The sequence below is a fragment of the Lemur catta genome, chromosome 1 (genome assembly GCF_020740605.2).
Source record: "Lemur catta isolate mLemCat1 chromosome 1, mLemCat1.pri, whole genome shotgun sequence".
NCBI lineage: Eukaryota > Metazoa > Chordata > Mammalia > Primates > Lemuridae > Lemur > Lemur catta.
In genome coordinates this window covers 163,588,074-163,605,413 of record NC_059128.1, presented here as the reverse complement: position 1 = coordinate 163,605,413, position 17,340 = coordinate 163,588,074, and the positions used below count along the sequence as shown (strand labels likewise).

The following is a 17,340-nucleotide window of genomic DNA, read 5'->3' as shown; positions in this document are numbered from 1 at the left end:
CTACACATCTACCATGCCATGTTTGAAGATGACTGCCAAGTTTGTGAATATATCTGAAAAGGTCACTGTCATTCTTAGTTGTGCTCTACCCTCTAACCGAACACCTGAGTGCCTGCAGCATGCTGTCAGTCACCACGTCTTCCACCGTGCTTGTGTCAAGAGCATCCTCCCTGTGTGCTCAGCAACTGACAGCATCAGTACCCGTTTCCTGCTTTTTGTTTCTTGGAATCTACGCTGTGCCTCTCCCAAATACATATCTCTTGAGCTCTCCACAGGAAAGCGTGGCCTTTGGCATGTTATTTCTAGTCCTATGGTTTACTTTAGCTTTTTAAAAAATTGTTTCTTTTACAATTCTTACTATCGTTTAGTCGCAGTGTTTCTAGACTGTCCTATTAAGGATTGTTCTTTTGATTTGGAGAACATGGTTCCCCCCTGCCTCTGTTACGCAGTGCATTGTTGTCCACTGCCTGCATCTTGGGCGGCTTCAGCTCCATGTTTCACTCTTGAGTGCTGGCAGGTAAGAGTACAAGGGAGACGAGACTCAAAAGTAGTGATGCTGTGTCTGCCGTACACTTAGAGAGGTTGCATCCACCATACACTAACATTGTGTCCACCATACATTTAGTAATCACAAAGCGATTTTACTTTGCCCACATTTCTGAGCACATCATCCCTGAAAATGTTGACATGTGATTCTGGGACATCATATTTTCTTTTTTTTTTTTTAATTTCAGCTTATTATGGGAGTTCAAAAGTTTAGGTTATATGTATTGCCCATGCCCTGCCCATCCCCCTGAATCAGAGCTTCAAGGGTGTCCATTCCCCAGATAGTGCACATCACACTCATCATGTAGGTATACATCCATCTCCTCCCCCTACCCCCCACCTCTGTCCGATACCCACTTGGTGTTATTCCCAAATGTGCACTTAGGTGATGATCAGGGAAACCAATTTGCTGGTGAGTACATGTGGTGCTTATTTTTTTATTCTTGGGATACTTCACTTAATAGAATGGGTTCCAACTCTCTCCAGGAGAACAAAAGGGATTCTATCTGAAGGACATCATATTTTGTATGCACTGGTTCTTTTTCTCCTGGATGTCCAGCCCTCAGGTCCTCATTATCTAGAAGGTGGTTCTTCTGCTAACTTTAATTTGAGATAGTCCAACAAGGAAATGGAGGAGAAATTTCCCAAAGGTGTTTGAAAACAATGCCTTGCTGACACCCATTGAGGCTCATTTCAGAGAGAGTAGCTAGAAGTTCCCCTACCATTCTTCTCCCCCAGGACTGACTGATACTGGAAAAGCCTTTTCTGTGTGTATTTTCCTTTCTGCCTGGTCAAGGTCTCTGATCAATGAGACTTACTTTCTCACGACTCATTTTCAACCTCCCAAGATTTCCCTTAACTTTCCTGCAAACTCAGATGTGCACTTGACAGTAATCTGTTAGAGTTTTGCAGAATATGATTGGAAGACTTTTCAGAATATCTAGTCTTACTATATTGCCCCTGTTTTGTTTTTTTAAATCAGGAACTTTATTTAAACAAATGAAATCCAGTAACAACCTGGTTCTTCAGGTGTTTCCGTCATGGCTAAAAAGAGCACTGAGTTCTCTAACTGACCTGGATCAAATTGTTTTGGCGGAGGCCTTTCCCTATAGTTTTAGTGTTTAAATAGTTTCTTTGCTGCTTTTCTTCACCAAATATGGTAGAAACACTGAAATCTGCCCAAGTTCTATCAGCCTTACTAGAGAGACACCTGGGAAGTAAAGGTGATGTTTCTGACTCATATCTTTCTTTGATGTGAGGGAAAGGTAGGAGCCAGCATACAGGGTATGCATACTTTTATCCTCTAGTCCAGTGGTTCTCCAGGTGTGACCCAGACCAGGAACATCAACATCACCTGGGAATTTGTTAGAAATGCAGATTCTCAGTCCCTATCCTAGATCTACTGAATCAAAACTGGATCTGGGATCCAGGGATCTGTGTGTTCCAGCCCTCCAGGTGGTTCTGATGGCACGCTTACATTTGAGAACCCCTGCTCGGTTCTAATTACCCAGAATCTCCCTTGGGAGTGCTGCTTTGAAATACCTGTTTACTTCTGCAGCTACATTGAAGACTCCCCAGTGGTCTTTGAAGTTTTGACCAATGAATTTCCTCAGTTCTTCAACATGCCCTAGGACTGGTTCCCCAGTCCTAGAGTTGTCCCTCCCCATGAAAATAGAATTTTACCATCTGCTTTCACTGCTTTATGTGGCAGGAAGATAAAAAGTAATAATGGGGGCCGGGCACTGTGGCTCACGCCTGTAATCCTAGCCCTCTGGGAGGCCGAGGCAGGTGGATTGCTTGAGGTCAGGAGTTCAAGACCAGCCTGAGCGAGACCCCGTCTCTACTAACAAAATAGAAAGAAATTATCTGGACAACTAAAAATATATATAGAAAAAAAACTAGCTGGGCATGGTGGCGCATGCCTGTAGTCCCAGCTACTCGGGAGGCTGAGGCAGGAGGATTGCTTGAGCCCAGGAGTTTGAGGTTGCTGTGAGCTAGGCTGATGCCACAGCACTCACTCTAGCCTGGGCAACAAAGTGAGACTCTGTCTCAAAAAAAAAAAGTAATAATGGATATTAAAATGATTTACAGTGTGTGTAAAATGTAGTGTAGCATTGATGTAAAATTTTGTCCCTGTAGATCCCTTAACTCAGCCAGATTTCCCCCTGCAGAGGGTATTTGTCACAGTGGGGATGGACAGCAGCACTTTTTACAATCAGTCCCATCTTATGAAATTACAACAAATTTAGACCTTGTGAATATAAAAGATGCCATGGTTGTGGGATTATGGTGAATAAACGACAGCTTGCATGAAACTCAGATCTTGGAAAATCAAATGCTTTATTTTTTTCACTGTAAAGGAGATACATGAAGTATTAGAAATGGAAAGGAAAGGAAGGGAAAAACCGGATCCATTTACTGTTTAAGAATCACCGTGTCAGTGTGATGCTTAAGTTCACACGTGTACCCACTTGGGTTGATGATACTCAATTTGTCCACAGGGTGGCAGTAGCAAACCTGTGGAAGCAGTCTCAGCAGGGGTTCCTTCTGTCTGAACAATCAAAGTGAACTAACACCACGTGCAAAAAAAGACCTCTTACATTAAAAACATGGCATTTCAGGAAGAAGGTTTATTTGACTTAAACTGTGAAGATAATTTCCCATTTGAGGAAAAGAAAGATGATATGTTTAGGTTAAAGTGTCAAGATCCTTTGATTGCACATTTAGTTTCCTAGGATAAATTATTCTAGTCAACGGAGCAGAAATTGGCCCTAATCAAAGGCACAGTGCAAAGTTACCCTTTTGTATATCATTCTCTTTTTTGAAGATAATAGCTGGAATTTTCTAAAAAGTGAAATCACAATTTACCACTTCAACTCAGAGGACTTATTAACGTGGTAATTTATTCACTGTTCCTTGTGAGTTCAGCCTTGAATCATCAGTTGCCACTCACAAGCGTTTACACTTGACCTTTCCAACTGAGACGTCAAAAGTCTTGGTGGTGGGTGGATTTGAACAAAGCTGCCAAAGCTAAAACCCTTGTGGAGCTTCTTGTTTCAGGGGCCAGGCATGGACACGCTAATGACTAGCACACTCAGATGGGACAATAAGAAAACAAGAGGCAGCCATAAGACTTTCTGGGAAATAAAATGTCTCTTATGATTTCTTTAAATTCACATTATGTAAATGAAGTGGAGATAGACGTTATTTCTCCTTCTTATGTAAAAGAATTTAGACAAGGAAATCACAAAATTCATGAGAATAGTTTTAAAACTATTTGAACTTTACAATGTTTTTCTTGGCATCCTGTCAGGTATACATAGAAATGTACACTATGCTGATTCCTGATGACTTAGCAAGTCCCTCAGGCTTTGTTACACAGGATGTGACATTTCCTCTGCCATTTCTCCTGCCTCCTTTCCCAACCGTGGGACTGTTATTCTCCCTCTCCCTGACAAGTAGAGAGTGACAAGCTCTTTTATTAAAAAGATCAGTAGGTCTATATATAAATTTTTAAAATGTATATACCTGCCTCTGAAATTATCTTATTAAGAATGCCTTAATAATAATCCTTTCATTTTGTTGCAAAAGATGCTATTGTAATAGCATGGCTAGGAAGGAAACACAGGTAATTATCAAGATGAATCATTTAGCAAGGTGGGGGAAAAATCCCTTGTGTGTAAAAATATCTAATGATTGACATGTTACCAAATTTCCATGAAATAGATTTCCATGTAATTTAGACTTTGATTCCTTTTCTTAGACTGAAAGAACTTTCCTGATCAGGACTGGTGTTGGGGGCATGTTTTGCCTTATGAAATAAGAAGCAGATCTGTAAGGCTGTTCGGAGGTCAGGATGCTTGCTCAAAGATTTCACTCTGGCTTCTCTTCCCACCCCATCAACTATTTCCTATCTCCTGGATGCATCCTCTTGGCACATTGTAAGGACTTTGGCCTTCCCCGACCACACTACCTCAAATTGTCCCACCAGCACCCTTGTCACTGCCTTCACTTCTATTGGCATTCTCGCCATCTGACCTGGCCAGTCTCCCCACACACCCAGAGTGGGAGCCCCACGAGGGAAGACGCATCTGGTCCACTGCTGCACCCACGACGTCTGTCCCTGGGGCTGGCTCACAGCCAGGTGTTGCACAGCTGTCCAAAGCGAGTGCCCTCCTGGCTCTGCTGTTTCCCGGCAGTGGGGTTCAGGGTACTTCACGGGCCACAGCACCAGAGAGGGCAGAGAATGCCCTCAGAGGGCAAGCATATGGTCACCCCATTGTGCACTCACACCAGGCCCTTCCTACAGTTTTGTCTCCTATGTCAGATGCCCTTCAGTGAGAGGGAGTACATTGCTACCTGTCACACGAGGCACACACTAGTCACCAGTTTCTATATGGTCCAGGTCCTGACCGGCTCTAAAGACAGATCAGTTGCTGGATTTCCAAGAACTCTGTGACTTCCAGAGCCCCTTGTTTCCAGGGAGCCCCCACACCTCAGTCTGCCTGTGTATGCTGTCATGGGCCAGCACCTGGTAACCACTGCACGGCGTCTGGGGGATGCCTTGGCCCCTCCAGTCCTGCCACTTTAAAACCAAGCACCCCCACTGCTGCTTGCTGAGCCTTCGAAGTCCTTGCTTCAGACCCTGTGGGTTTTTCCTGAGACAGTATGTGTGATGCCGAAGAGGAGAAACCAGCGCTTGCTGATTTGGTTACAGTGTCTCCTGTTTCACCACTCTTCGGGAGACTGTTGTACAGCGGTCCCTCAGTATCTCCGGGGAGTTGGTTCCAGGACCCCTGTGTACCCAAACCCTCAGATGCTCAAGTCCCTTAGATTATATAAAGTGGTGTAGTATTTGCATATAACCTCTGCACATCTTCCCATCTACTTCAAATCATCTCTGGATTACTTATAATAATCTAATACAATGTAAATAGTTGTTATACCGTATTGTTTTTAAATTTGCATTACTTTTTATTGTTGTATTGGTACTTTTATTGGGCTTTTTTCCTCTGAATATTTTTAATCTGGGGGTGGTTGTATCTGGGGATGTGGAACCCGCTGACTGTACCTGTTTTATTGTAATTACTCATCTCTCCTACCTCATTAAGCTTGGTTCTTCAAGCAGGAATACCTGGTTAAATCTGCATAACCTCTCATTATCAGCTACCTTTGTTCACACACAAATGATTGCCACGTACAGCTCTCCTACCAAGCTTCTTTTGTAAAGTAAATTTTATTTTCTCAAAATAGAAAGAAATGTGATATCTTGCAGGTTCTGCAGGTTCTTTGTTTTGCTGGATTGCAAGTCCCTGGGACTTAAACAAATGTTCTGTGCTCCCAGATCAGTGGTACAGAGCTCTCAGTTGAGAAAGGGGCGTACTGTGAGTGCCGCTTTTGACTCCAGGGGCTCCCGACCTGCCTCCACCAGGGACTGTCATACGCCCCTCTCCTGGCCTCTGTTTTCACACCTCTTAGGGAGGCTACTGCCTTATACTTTGGAAATATTGTCAATATGACTTTGAAGATGAAAGTTCTCCCCCTAAACCACTGCCTGTTATTATGATTGTGAAACCAGAGATGGAATGGAAAGTAGATTTTTGACACATTTAAAATTATTCCTTGCTTGTCTTTAGAGGCAAAATTCAGATTAAGAAAGCTTATCAATTATACTTTTGTTTCTACTCAAAAACTCATGACTGCTCACTCAAAGGCTCGTTGTTCTTATCTTAAAACATTGCTTACAGTGTCCCAGATGAATGGCAACAAGTCCTGGAGTTTGGTGTTTGGATGGCACATTTATTTTCTGGAGAAAGAAGTAACAGTTTGAGATGGGGCAGGGTTGGGGTGGGAGAATGCTTCCCGTTCTGAGAAATAGTGGATTTTGCCAGGATTCTGAATGAACATCCCTAGTCCTTATTCTGTTGCTGAAAATAGTTATGGTTTGTTTCTGGAACTTTTGACAAAAAATAAAAAGAAATTTGCAGCCTGGGGAGTTTGGTTTTGAAATACAAACACAGGAGTTATGAGTTGAGACTTGGACAGGATGTTGTTTTCTTTTTAAAGGGCAGCAATGTGATTCCTTGATTTGTCTTTGTTATCTTGACGTTTACTCCGGATTCTGGGCAGTTGTCAGCCCCAGCACATCTCCATGGGCAGGTGGCCTGGCCCTGGCACACCCCCTGGTAGATCCGTGTGCCAGGGGTTGGGCTTCGGCTGGGAGGCCAGGCTGATTTTCAAGACCGAATTGGACTGTTCACTCTAAAACACTTAGTCACATACAACTTTTAGAAATAAACATTCCTATTCTTGGAGGGGGGAAGACACACAGAAGTGTCGTTTACTTCTAGTCTTTTATGGTAGAAGTTACAAAGCTGAGTTTACTTTCTGGAAAATTCTAGTTTATTTTCTAGAAAATTGTATTTTATCACTACAAAAAGGACTTTATTTCCAAACGAATATGCTTTTGAGCCAAAGTTTTAGAGTCACAGAGATGAAGGTTGAGAGTGATGATGTGCAACAATTCTCAAGTTCAAAGAAGAAAAAAGAAGCCGTGCTCTGACCGGGAGACTTCTCTTTGCCGTGTGTAACAGAGAGTAGACATTGGCATTTAGGTAGAAGTCAGCAGTTTCTTGGCACCAAATAAAGAATGTTGTGCTGAATAAAGGGACCGTTATCCATTATATTCATTACTAACCACAGAAATGTGGGAGAATTTTAATCCATTTGGTTTTTATGGCGAGGAAAGCTGAGCTATATCGTGACGGCCATAGCGGCGTGTTTGTGTGTATGGAGTGTGAAGTATATCACAGAATTATGTCACATAATCAGAATAATTGCTATTGCTTAAAACTTCAGCACGCAGCTAGAAAAACGAGCAGTGATGCACTACAGCCTTGCTGAACGCTGGGTAAGAAAATCACGGCAAACATTGAGACTGTTTGGAAATGTTCTAAAATCAGACTATTAACACAGTGAGCCATTTTAAACGTGGCTTGCTACATGGTTGGAGAGAAACACATAGTCTTTTATTAGGAACATGAAACAAACTCTTTGAGCTGCAGTATCACTGCGGGTGAGTTTAATTGCTGGGATTAATAAATCACAGCTGTGAAAGTTAAGATTCCTGGCAGGATTCTTTATTCAGCTGTTTTCCCCTTGCCCCGTTACATTCCAGATTTACGGTCTGCGCTATGTCTGGAGCCGGCAGTCAGCTTGCGCTTTTCCTCTGCGGCTGCTACGTGGTTGCCCTGGGAGTCCACGCCGCGGGGCCTTGCGTGGCTGCACATCAGGAGACCGAGTATTACGTGGCTGCTGTGTACGAGCACCAGTCCATCTTGAGTCCAGACCCACTGGCTCTCACCAGCCGCAAGCAGGCCTTGGAGCTCATGAACCAGAACCTCGACGTCTATGAACAGCAAGTGATGACTGCAGCCCAAAAGGCAAGAAGGGCTCCTTGGTTAGGACCCGAGTTTGTGTCATAGAAGAGAGCAAATTGCTCTTTAGTCTTTGATCAGTGTTAAACCCAGGCTTCCGACAGCCCCTCTGGAAAATCACTCCAGCTAGTTAACCTGAGTTGAATTAGTCAGTTGGCTAGAGTCTCACTGCTCAGAGAGTGGTCCACGGACCAGGAGCCTTAACAGCACCTGGGAGCTTTCCAGAAATGCAGACTGTTGGGCCTCACCTCAGACCTACTGAATCAGAATCTGCATTTGGGCACAATCCCGGGGTGATGCTTTTACACTTCAAGTGTGGGAAGCCCTGGGCTAGATCGCTGGCCCTCTCAGATGTGGTTGTGTGGGGGAATCACCGGGCAAGTTGTAAACAAACCCTGGTGCCTGGGCCCCAAAGATTCCATTGTAATTGGTCCAGATGGGGTGTGGACTGGGCGTTGGGATTGTTTTTAAGACTCCCCTGAGGATTCTAATGTGCAGAAAAATTTGAAAACCACTGGGCATGATGAACTCTTATGCTCTCTTAGGTATTCAAAGCTTAACAGAAATAGTAAGTGTCCACAAAACTGCCATTTGCTGCCTTTGGATTATTTGGGGCTCATTTCTGGTCTCTGTGCCAGACTATGAACAGTGTGAGACCTTAGCCCAGACAGAGCTGACCCCACACCGACAGAGGGAGGCCAGTGGCAGCCTTTGTGAAGGTTTCCTGCTTGGCCCACATTCCCGCCAGCCCCCACCAGGAAGGGTGGGGATGAAGGAGAGGGGCCCCTTGGGGCAAAGAGGGAAATGTTCATGCCAGATATTACCTAAGAAAATGCCCTGCTGGGAAACCAAAACCAAAGGGAAGCTTGAGCTTTAGCTCTGGTGGTGGGGTGACCAAGCCCATCTGCTTGAGGAAGCCCTGTTCTGCCTAACAGGAAGTGAACTTCCCTGCTCTCTGTGAGTTTGAAGGGCAGAACCAGTCCTGCCTGCAGGTCCTGCCCAAGACAGCCTTCTGCTCTGAACAGCGTGGTCAGGGTATGTGTGTGTGTGTGTGTGTGTGTATGTAAAACTGATGTTGGAAGGCAGCTTAAAGACCTGGTCCAGCTTCTTCTGATGGGCGACTCTTCTCTCTTGTCCCAACCTGACTCCCACTGTGCCCTTGTACACCTTCAGTGGCTCAGAACTCACTGTCTCACGGGTCCACTTGTAACCGTGGGAACTTCTGGAAAGGTCTTCCTTTCAATGAGCAGCAGTCAGCCCTCCCTGGAACTGCCACTAGAGTAGAGTCCTCGGAGCCCTTACCACAGCATGCCATCTTCTTTGCATTTGAGGACAGCTGTCGTGGGCCCCCTGGCATCTCTCCCCCAGGCAGTATACCCTTAGTTCCTTTGGAGGTTCGGTTTCCAGCCCTTCTACTAAAGACTCTGGGTTTTTTCTGTGCTCAGAACTGTCTGCAGCTCTCCCGATTCTGTCTGACAAAGGCAGGGTGAAGAGCTCTCACCTCTCTCATTCTAGATGTTTTCCCTGGAAAACTTTTGGCAGACACATCTCACTGTGGATTCATAAGACACTTGCTGTCAACCAAACTCCTGTACCCTTTTCACACACACAGGCACACATACTGCCATTGCCATCCTGCACTTATAAAGTTGATTTACTCAACCTAAGAGCAAGACTTCACATTATGCTGTTAAATTTCATCATTCCAGCCTCTTGGGCTATTTAGGGATCTTTACTGACATCCAAGTATCAGTTACATTCACGTCATTCACACATTTGATACACACCTCATTTATGTCTACGCTGAAGTCAGTGTAAAAAAATCCCAGGCTGTGCCCTCAGACCTACTGCTGACACTGATCTGCTTGAGGGCGGGCGTTGTCTTGATAGAGATGTTTGCCTGCGTGGCACTGAGTTCAGCCCCTGAAGCACCAGCTACCTCTTGCTTCTCTGTTCTGTCCTCAAGCCCATTCTCAGACGTTTGGCAGCCGCCACGCTGAAACCCAGAGACACCGACTGTAGAACTGCCCTGCTTCCCCCTGTACTGACCTGCCCCCAAAGGAAACATAGCATGGTTTTGCTGAACCCATGCCAGCTGCATAGCATCCTTCCTTCTCTATTTGTGGTCCAGGAGCAGGGATGAAGCTAATGATGTGACTGTGTCTGGTGCTTACAGATACCTCAGCTCCCCTACATGGTTATATGTGTTAAACAACTTCTAAGACAAATTGATGGTAAGCTTGTGTTGAAATTTTATATCAAACTTGCCATAAGGGCAGGGGTTCCTGAACAAGCCAATCGAAATGCAGTCATGTGTCACTTAATGACAGGGCTACATTCTAAGAAATATGTTGTTAGGTGATTTTTGTCATCGTGCAAACATTATAGTGTACTTACACAAACCTAGATGGTGTAGCCCACTACACACCTAGGCTTTATGGTATAGCCGAGTGCTCCTAGGCTGCAAACCCACACAGCATGTTGCTGTACTGAACAGTGTAGGCAATTGTAACATAATGGCAAGTATCTGAAAAGGTACAGTAAAAATACAGTAGTATAATCTTATGGGACCACTGTCACATACGTGATCTGTTTTTGACAGAAACATTGTTATGCAGCACATGACTGTTATTCTCTCTTGGTAGAGGCATTAATAGGGGCAAAAAGGAGTCCTGTTTAAGGATGATTAGGCTGGTCAGTCACTTAGGTCAGTAACCTTCATTTCTCAGAATGAGTTCTTTTAAAATTTTTTTGTAGAGATATGGTCTTGCTGTGTTGCCCCGGCTGGTCTCGGAACTCCTGGCCTCAAGTGATCCTCCTGCCTCGGCCTCATTACAGGCTGAGCTACCGCACCTGGCCAGGAGTTCTTGATCTCATTAAAGCCTGAGCTGAAGCTATTTATTAGTAATGCAGGCTACTTCCTAGAAAGGATTACTGATCACGTCAGACCCAAAGTTCTGCCTCAGCTCAGGTTTGCTTCCTCTCCTCATTCCTGGCTATGTGCTCAGGGAATGCAATTTAATTTTCATATTAATATAATATGTGTACATGATTTAAATGTCATTTTCCATAAAAAAACCATTCAATGCCCTCAAAGTTTTGTTTTCAATAAAAGAAGATGTTTGTCCAAGTATAATTTTCAAAAAGTTAAAAACATGACTCTTATACAAACATAGAATGAATTAAGCTTTTATTTAACTCATTAATTAATGAAGGAACTAATAAGATGGTAAATTTGGTTCAAAGGAGAATTTAAGGAATGGAAATATGTATATCAGTCCAATGAATGTTGAAATGAATTTACTAATAGATACAAAACCGGCTAATGTCCTATGGGGCAAGACAATTATAACCTTTGGGGTGATCTTTTAAATAACAAAGTCAGTGGTACATTTTCTAAATAATTAAATAATCCTTGAGTGAGCCTGCTAAACAGTATTCCAGTATAATTTGGAAAGGCATGCATTCTTCATCTTGCATTTCCAGGTGTGTGATAATTTTTCTTCACACAGTCATTGCAATGAGATGACCAGTTTCGTACTGTGCTGAACAGAGTGTACATTGGTATAATCTTTCTGGAAAGCTATTTGGCAATGCATGTTAATAACTTGAAAAAATTTTCATACCCTTTGACCTAGTAATTTCACTTGTAAGATTTAGTCTAAAGACATAATCAGAGATTCAGTCAAAGATTTGTGTACAACACTCATTCAATAAATGTTTTGAGCATGCTGTATGCAGATGGGTCATCACAGTTTTTTGTTTATTACAAAAAGTTGGGAACAATTCAAATTCCAATAATTGAGAGTAAATTATGGTGTCCTCTAAAATATAATGTGGCCATTACAAATGATATTTTTGAAAGTTCTTTATGAGAAAAGTCAAGATGCAAAACCATGTATGTTTTGTTATCTCAATTATATATACACAAAAATACAGAGAGAAAAATAACGAAAGTAACCAAGGTATTAACAATAAATATCTTTGTTATAGGATTATGAGTTGTTTATTTTTGTTTTCTAAATCTTCTACAGTGGAACTTTTGAAGCTTTTATAACCAGATAAAAAAATTTAAAAAGAGTTTGCAATGCATTCCAGAAATAAGTGCCTCAAACTGCCTGCTATTTGAGATGATTCATGCCTTCTCTGCCTGCCTTCCCCACCTTCCACACTGGGGCCCGTGCTCCAGGCTTGACATTTTCAGCCGTGGAAGTAGAGAGCAGCAGAGGAATGAGGCCCTGGCGCTGAGAGCGGAGGGCTGCTGTGTGTGTATCTCCTTCATTGCTGTAGACATCACAGGGAGCCCCAGGCCAGCACAGCTGGGAAGCCCAGGGTGTCCCAAGGTGTGGCAAGAGGCCTTCAGGGTAGTCAGAGTCCAAAAGGGAGCTTCCTAATTCCCAGCTGGGGAACTGAGATTTCCAGCGAGTCCCTGTTTCTATGCTGAGATCAACACACTGACTCTTAGCCACTGGCCCAGTGGGTCCCAGCGGGTCGAAGCTTTGGCTGCATGTTAGAATCACCTGGGGGACCGTTAAACAAACACTGTTGCCAGGACCCCACCAGCAGTCAATTGAATCTGACTTTTTAGGTGTGGGCCCCAACGTCAGTGTTTTTTCAGAAGTTCCCCGACTGACTGAAATGCACAATCAATGTTGAAACCACCAGACTGGAGATAGCACATCTGTTAATGGGCCCAATATTCAAGGCCCTCTGCTGGCAGCTCCCACTCCCGTTGCACCACCAAGAACTCCCAACCCCTCCTACCTGTTTGCTTTGGCAAACTCCTGCACCTTCCAGTGGAGCATATTCATTCCCTCCTTCCCTGACATGCCCCTGGCTGGCATAGTTAATGGTTACCCCTAGAGGACTTTTTGTCTTTGTTCCCTTGGGATTAGGTCAAGTGAGGCAGCCTTCCCAAGACTAAGATCTCTGAGGAGAGTTGAGCCACCATCTTTGTACCTCTGGTTCCTGGTACAGAGTAACTTCTTGACAGTTTTCAAGTGAATGAACAAAAGAATAAACGAATTAAGTGGTGCTTCCCATCATCTGATAACAGAACTATACTTTGATGTTTTGATTTTCAGGGTGTGCAGATCATAGTGTTTCCAGAAGATGGCATTCATGGATTCAACTTTACGAGAACATCCATTTACCCATTTTTGGACTTCATGCCGTCTCCCCAGTTGGTCAGGTGGAACCCATGCCTGGAGCCCCACCGTTTCAATGACACGGAGGTGTGTGAGGATTCTGGCTTTCTTCCTCAGTAGACTGATGGCACGCAGAGATGAACCAAGTTGGAGGCCAAAAGCCAAAACATGTTAACTAAGATTGAAAGGAGACCCTAGGATCCAAAACAATCAGACCCAAACTCCCCAAATTCCGTGTGCCACGTATTTATTCGGTTACAGAATATCTGATATTATAAGGCATTACGCATCTATGGATCCTTTCATTTATTAACTGCACAAGAAATACGTGAATATATACTTAAACCAAACCAAAACAAACCAAACAGAAGTAAAAATAGGAAAAGCCACTTTCACTATAGTCTGCCACTCATCCTACTTCCTCTTGTAGAGAAACTGCCATCAACAATTTAATATGCATTCAACTATATTCTTTTCTATGCATTTCATAGCAATTGACACCCTCTTTTTTAGCACATTATATGCTTATTCTTTTTTAACTCTTTTAATTATAAGCAGTGTTTTAATGAATATCCTTGTAAACATGTCCAAGTTTTTCTATAGATAAAACTTTTAGAAATGGAATTCCTCAAAAAATTTTTAGAAATCGAATTCATATATACATTTTAAATTACATTAAAGAGTACCAAATTTACCCCTTAAAAAAACTTTGATTTCACTGTACATCTGCTGTAATAGGATATGAGTACCTGTTTTCCCACCCTTTGGTCAACGCAAGATAGAATAATCTTTTGAATTTTTTTCAATCTTATGAAGGTAAAAAAGGGATATCTCATTGTTTTAATTTGCATTTCCCTATTACTAAAAAAACTGAGCATTTTTGCAAAGGTTTCTTGCATCTGTATTTGTTCTGTGAATCACCTGTTCATATCCTTTGCACGTTTTCTGTAGTGATTGCTTTTTATTGATTTGGTGATAGCTGTTTACATATAATGGACACAAGTACTTTTCTACTTAAAAATATGAGGCCAAAGGAAGGATTTTAAAAACCCATGTAATTATACCTTTTTTCCTCTAGGTCCTCCAGCGCCTGAGTTGTATGGCCATCAAGGGAGACATGTTCTTGGTGGCCAATCTTGCGACGAAGCAGCCTTGTCATAGCAGTGACCCAGCATGCCCAAACGATGGGAGATACCAGTTTAACACAAATGTTGTGTTCAGCAATAATGGAACCCTTGTTGACCGCTACCGTAAACACAACCTGTATTTTGAGGCAGCTTTTGATACCCCTCTTCAAGTGGATCACATCACCTTCGATACACCCTTTGCTGGCAAGTTTGGTGTCTTCACTTGCTTTGACATATTGTTCTTTGACCCTGCCATCAGGATCCTGAGAGACTCTGAGGTGAAGCACATCGTTTATCCGACTGCCTGGATGAACCAGCTCCCACTCTTGGCAGCTATTGAGATTCAGAAAGCTTTTGCCGTTGCCTTTGGCATCAATGTTCTGGCAGCTAACATCCACCACCCATTCCTAGGGATGACAGGGAGTGGCATACACACCCCTCTGAAGTCCTTTTGGTACCATGACATGGAAAACCCCAGAGGTCACCTTATAATTTCCCAGGTAGCCAAAAATCCCCAGGGTCTCATTGGTACAGAGAATGCAACAGGTAAAATGGACCTATCCCATAGTAAGTTTTTAAAAATCTTATCAGGTGAACCATACTGCGAGAAGGATGCCCAGGAAGTCCACTGTGATGAAGCCACCACATGGAACATGAATGCCCCTCCCACGTTTCACTCTGAGATGATGTATGACAAGTTCACCCTGGTGCCCGTCTGGGGGAAGGAGGGCTACCTTCAAGTCTGTTCAAATGGCCTCTGCTGTTATCTGCTCTACAGGAGGCCCACCTTGTCCAAAGAGCTGTATGCGCTGGGGGTCTTTGATGGACTTCACACAGTACATGGCACTTACTATATTCAAGTTTGTGCCCTGGTCAAGTGTGGGGGTCTTGGCTTTGACACCTGTGGCCAGGAGATCACAGAGGCCACAGGCATATTTGAGTTTCACCTCTGGGGGAACTTCAGCACGTCCTATATCTTTCCTTTGTTTCTGACCTCAGGGATGACCCTGGAAATCCCTGACCAGCATGGCTGGGAGAATGACCACTATTTCTTGAGAAAGAGTGAGCTGTCCTCTGGCCTGGTGACGGCGGCTCTCTACGGGCGGTTGTATGAGAGGGACTAGGAAGAGCGTCTGGTCTGTGGGGTGGACTCTGGCCGTCTCGTGGGCAGCCCTGCACTTCCACAGGCTGCAGCTCACAGCACTGGGACCGTCTCTGCCCTAGGGACAGAAGCCCACTTCTGTGGCACCAGATCCCACCCTGGGAACCGTGGGAAGAAGTAGGAGAGACAGATTCCCTCAGTGTCTCTTTCTCTTAAACGTCAATTATTGAGACATTCTCTGGTATTTCCTGTTCACATTTGTCTTTTTCAAGCCACATCTGCCTCTAATAAATCTCTCAGTACACAATTGGTTTTAAGAGCTAAAACAAAAATAAACGTCAGTTTATATTTTATATACCCACAAAGCAGTGGTTTCGGTTTTTTTTTTTCTCTTGTTGATCAAGTGACACCCAGGACATGTAAATATTACACAAGCCTCAAAGATTTTGTAAGGTAAGAAACAAACTCTAAAAGCTAAAGCTGTACCAGAAAACGGGAACGCTATCCAGAGGAAACGGCGATGCCGGCGCCACCAGCAATGTCAGCTTTAAACAGCTTTAAAACAGCTTTAAAAATAGAAAAGAAGTTTTTCTTACGTCTGCCTGTCAGTAAACGGAAGGTGTAGGCAGGACTTGGCATGACTGGAAGGAGAGCAGTGCTCCGGGTGGAGGGTGGATGGGGCCTGGAAAACGAGGGGGGGCAGCGATGGAAGCTGTGAGTAATAGGATTCTTTCTGTACAACGCGTCCCATCCACGGATTCCAGGGACCTTAATAAATCGAGGTGGCTGTGGGCAAGAATTGGGCAAGCCGCCCAACCGTGCAGGATGGAACGATGCCAGTGCAGTTCCGTCTGCGGCCCCGCGGAGGGCCTCCCTTTTGCAGGGAGGCTCGGCAGCCATCAAGAACTGCCGTGGAGGTTGGGCCGCTCTGGTCATGCGCTGATTTAATAGCTCAGCAGGTACAGAGTGGAGGCTTCCCTCAATAGTAGTTCCAGGTGCAAAACCATCAGATTCGGGATGCTGGAGACATTTTTAGGCCACTGATTTCTTTATAATTCTCATCCAACATTTCAAAGCCATTCAAAAAAAGATTTTCACTTCATGCCTAGTAACTGTTTAGATCATTTTTTAAAGTGCAGAATGGATAATTAGTTTTCAGTGATTTGCCACTTAAATGTTAAGGCCATTTAGTTTTTACTCCTTTTCAAATTATTTTTTTTTTAAATGGTATAGGCTTTAAAAATACAAAATGTTATAAAGCAAAAAATGAAAGTCTCTCCCCATTCCTCTGCAGTGTGGTCTTCCAGACCTGTTTCTGCCTTTTCGGCAGGATTGTTAGGGCTGGGATTCCTGAGTCAGACTGATGGCGTTTATGTTCACAGCTTCGCCATTTACCCTTCCTGGGTAGCCCTTCGTGGGCCCCAGTCTTCTCACTTGTGGAGTGTTGACTAAGCCTTGTGGGAAAGAAGCAAAACCAGTGCCAGCCCTTCTGACTCACTGCTCCCTCTAAGAGGCCTGGGATGAGTCAAGTCTTTGGGGAATAAGCAGGAACGTCTCAGAATTCCTGAGGAAGACTTGGGATCCTCGCGCCCTGGGAAGTCCCCCTGGAATGGGAGTGGACCTCTCCCGCTAGAAGATGGTGCTTGCCTGCCCTCCCAGTGCCCAGCTGCCAGGAGGAGTGAGCTGGCAGGCCGGGTGTGGCTGCAGACGTGGCTGTCCCCCGCCCACTCTGCTGCCCATCCCCACACCCCAGGCGGACAGAAATGATCTTGAAAAATGCATATCGTTGCTTTACGCCAAGATGATTCAAATCAGCCTGAGAAAGAAAGAGGCCAGTCCTAAACACAGACTTGGTGGAACTATTCGGCCAATGAACATCTATTAAGCACCTGCTGGGTCCACATTCTGAGCAGAGCAGAGCAGAGCACCATGAACTTCCCCTAGATTACTTCATATTAACGATTTAGAAGGAATTGTTCATG

The 17,340-nt window shown here is 44.0% G+C and overlaps 1 protein-coding gene across 3 annotated transcripts in view; it reads left to right on the top strand.

Annotated features, from left to right (window-relative positions):
• Nucleotides 1–15,719, top strand: part of BTD (biotinidase) — a 29,466-nt gene extending 13,747 nt beyond the window's left edge. For all 3 annotated transcript variants that reach the window (XM_045538398.1, XM_045538417.1, XM_045538409.1), the window contains 3 exons: nucleotides 7,724–7,988; nucleotides 13,067–13,216; nucleotides 14,208–15,719. In XM_045538398.1, the coding sequence (XP_045394354.1) occupies nucleotides 7,724–7,988; nucleotides 13,067–13,216; nucleotides 14,208–15,380 (1,588 nt within the window). In that variant the 3' untranslated portion in view covers nucleotides 15,381–15,719. The remainder of the gene's footprint in view (nucleotides 1–7,723; nucleotides 7,989–13,066; nucleotides 13,217–14,207) is intronic.
• Nucleotides 15,720–17,340: the final 1,621 nt, after the last annotated feature.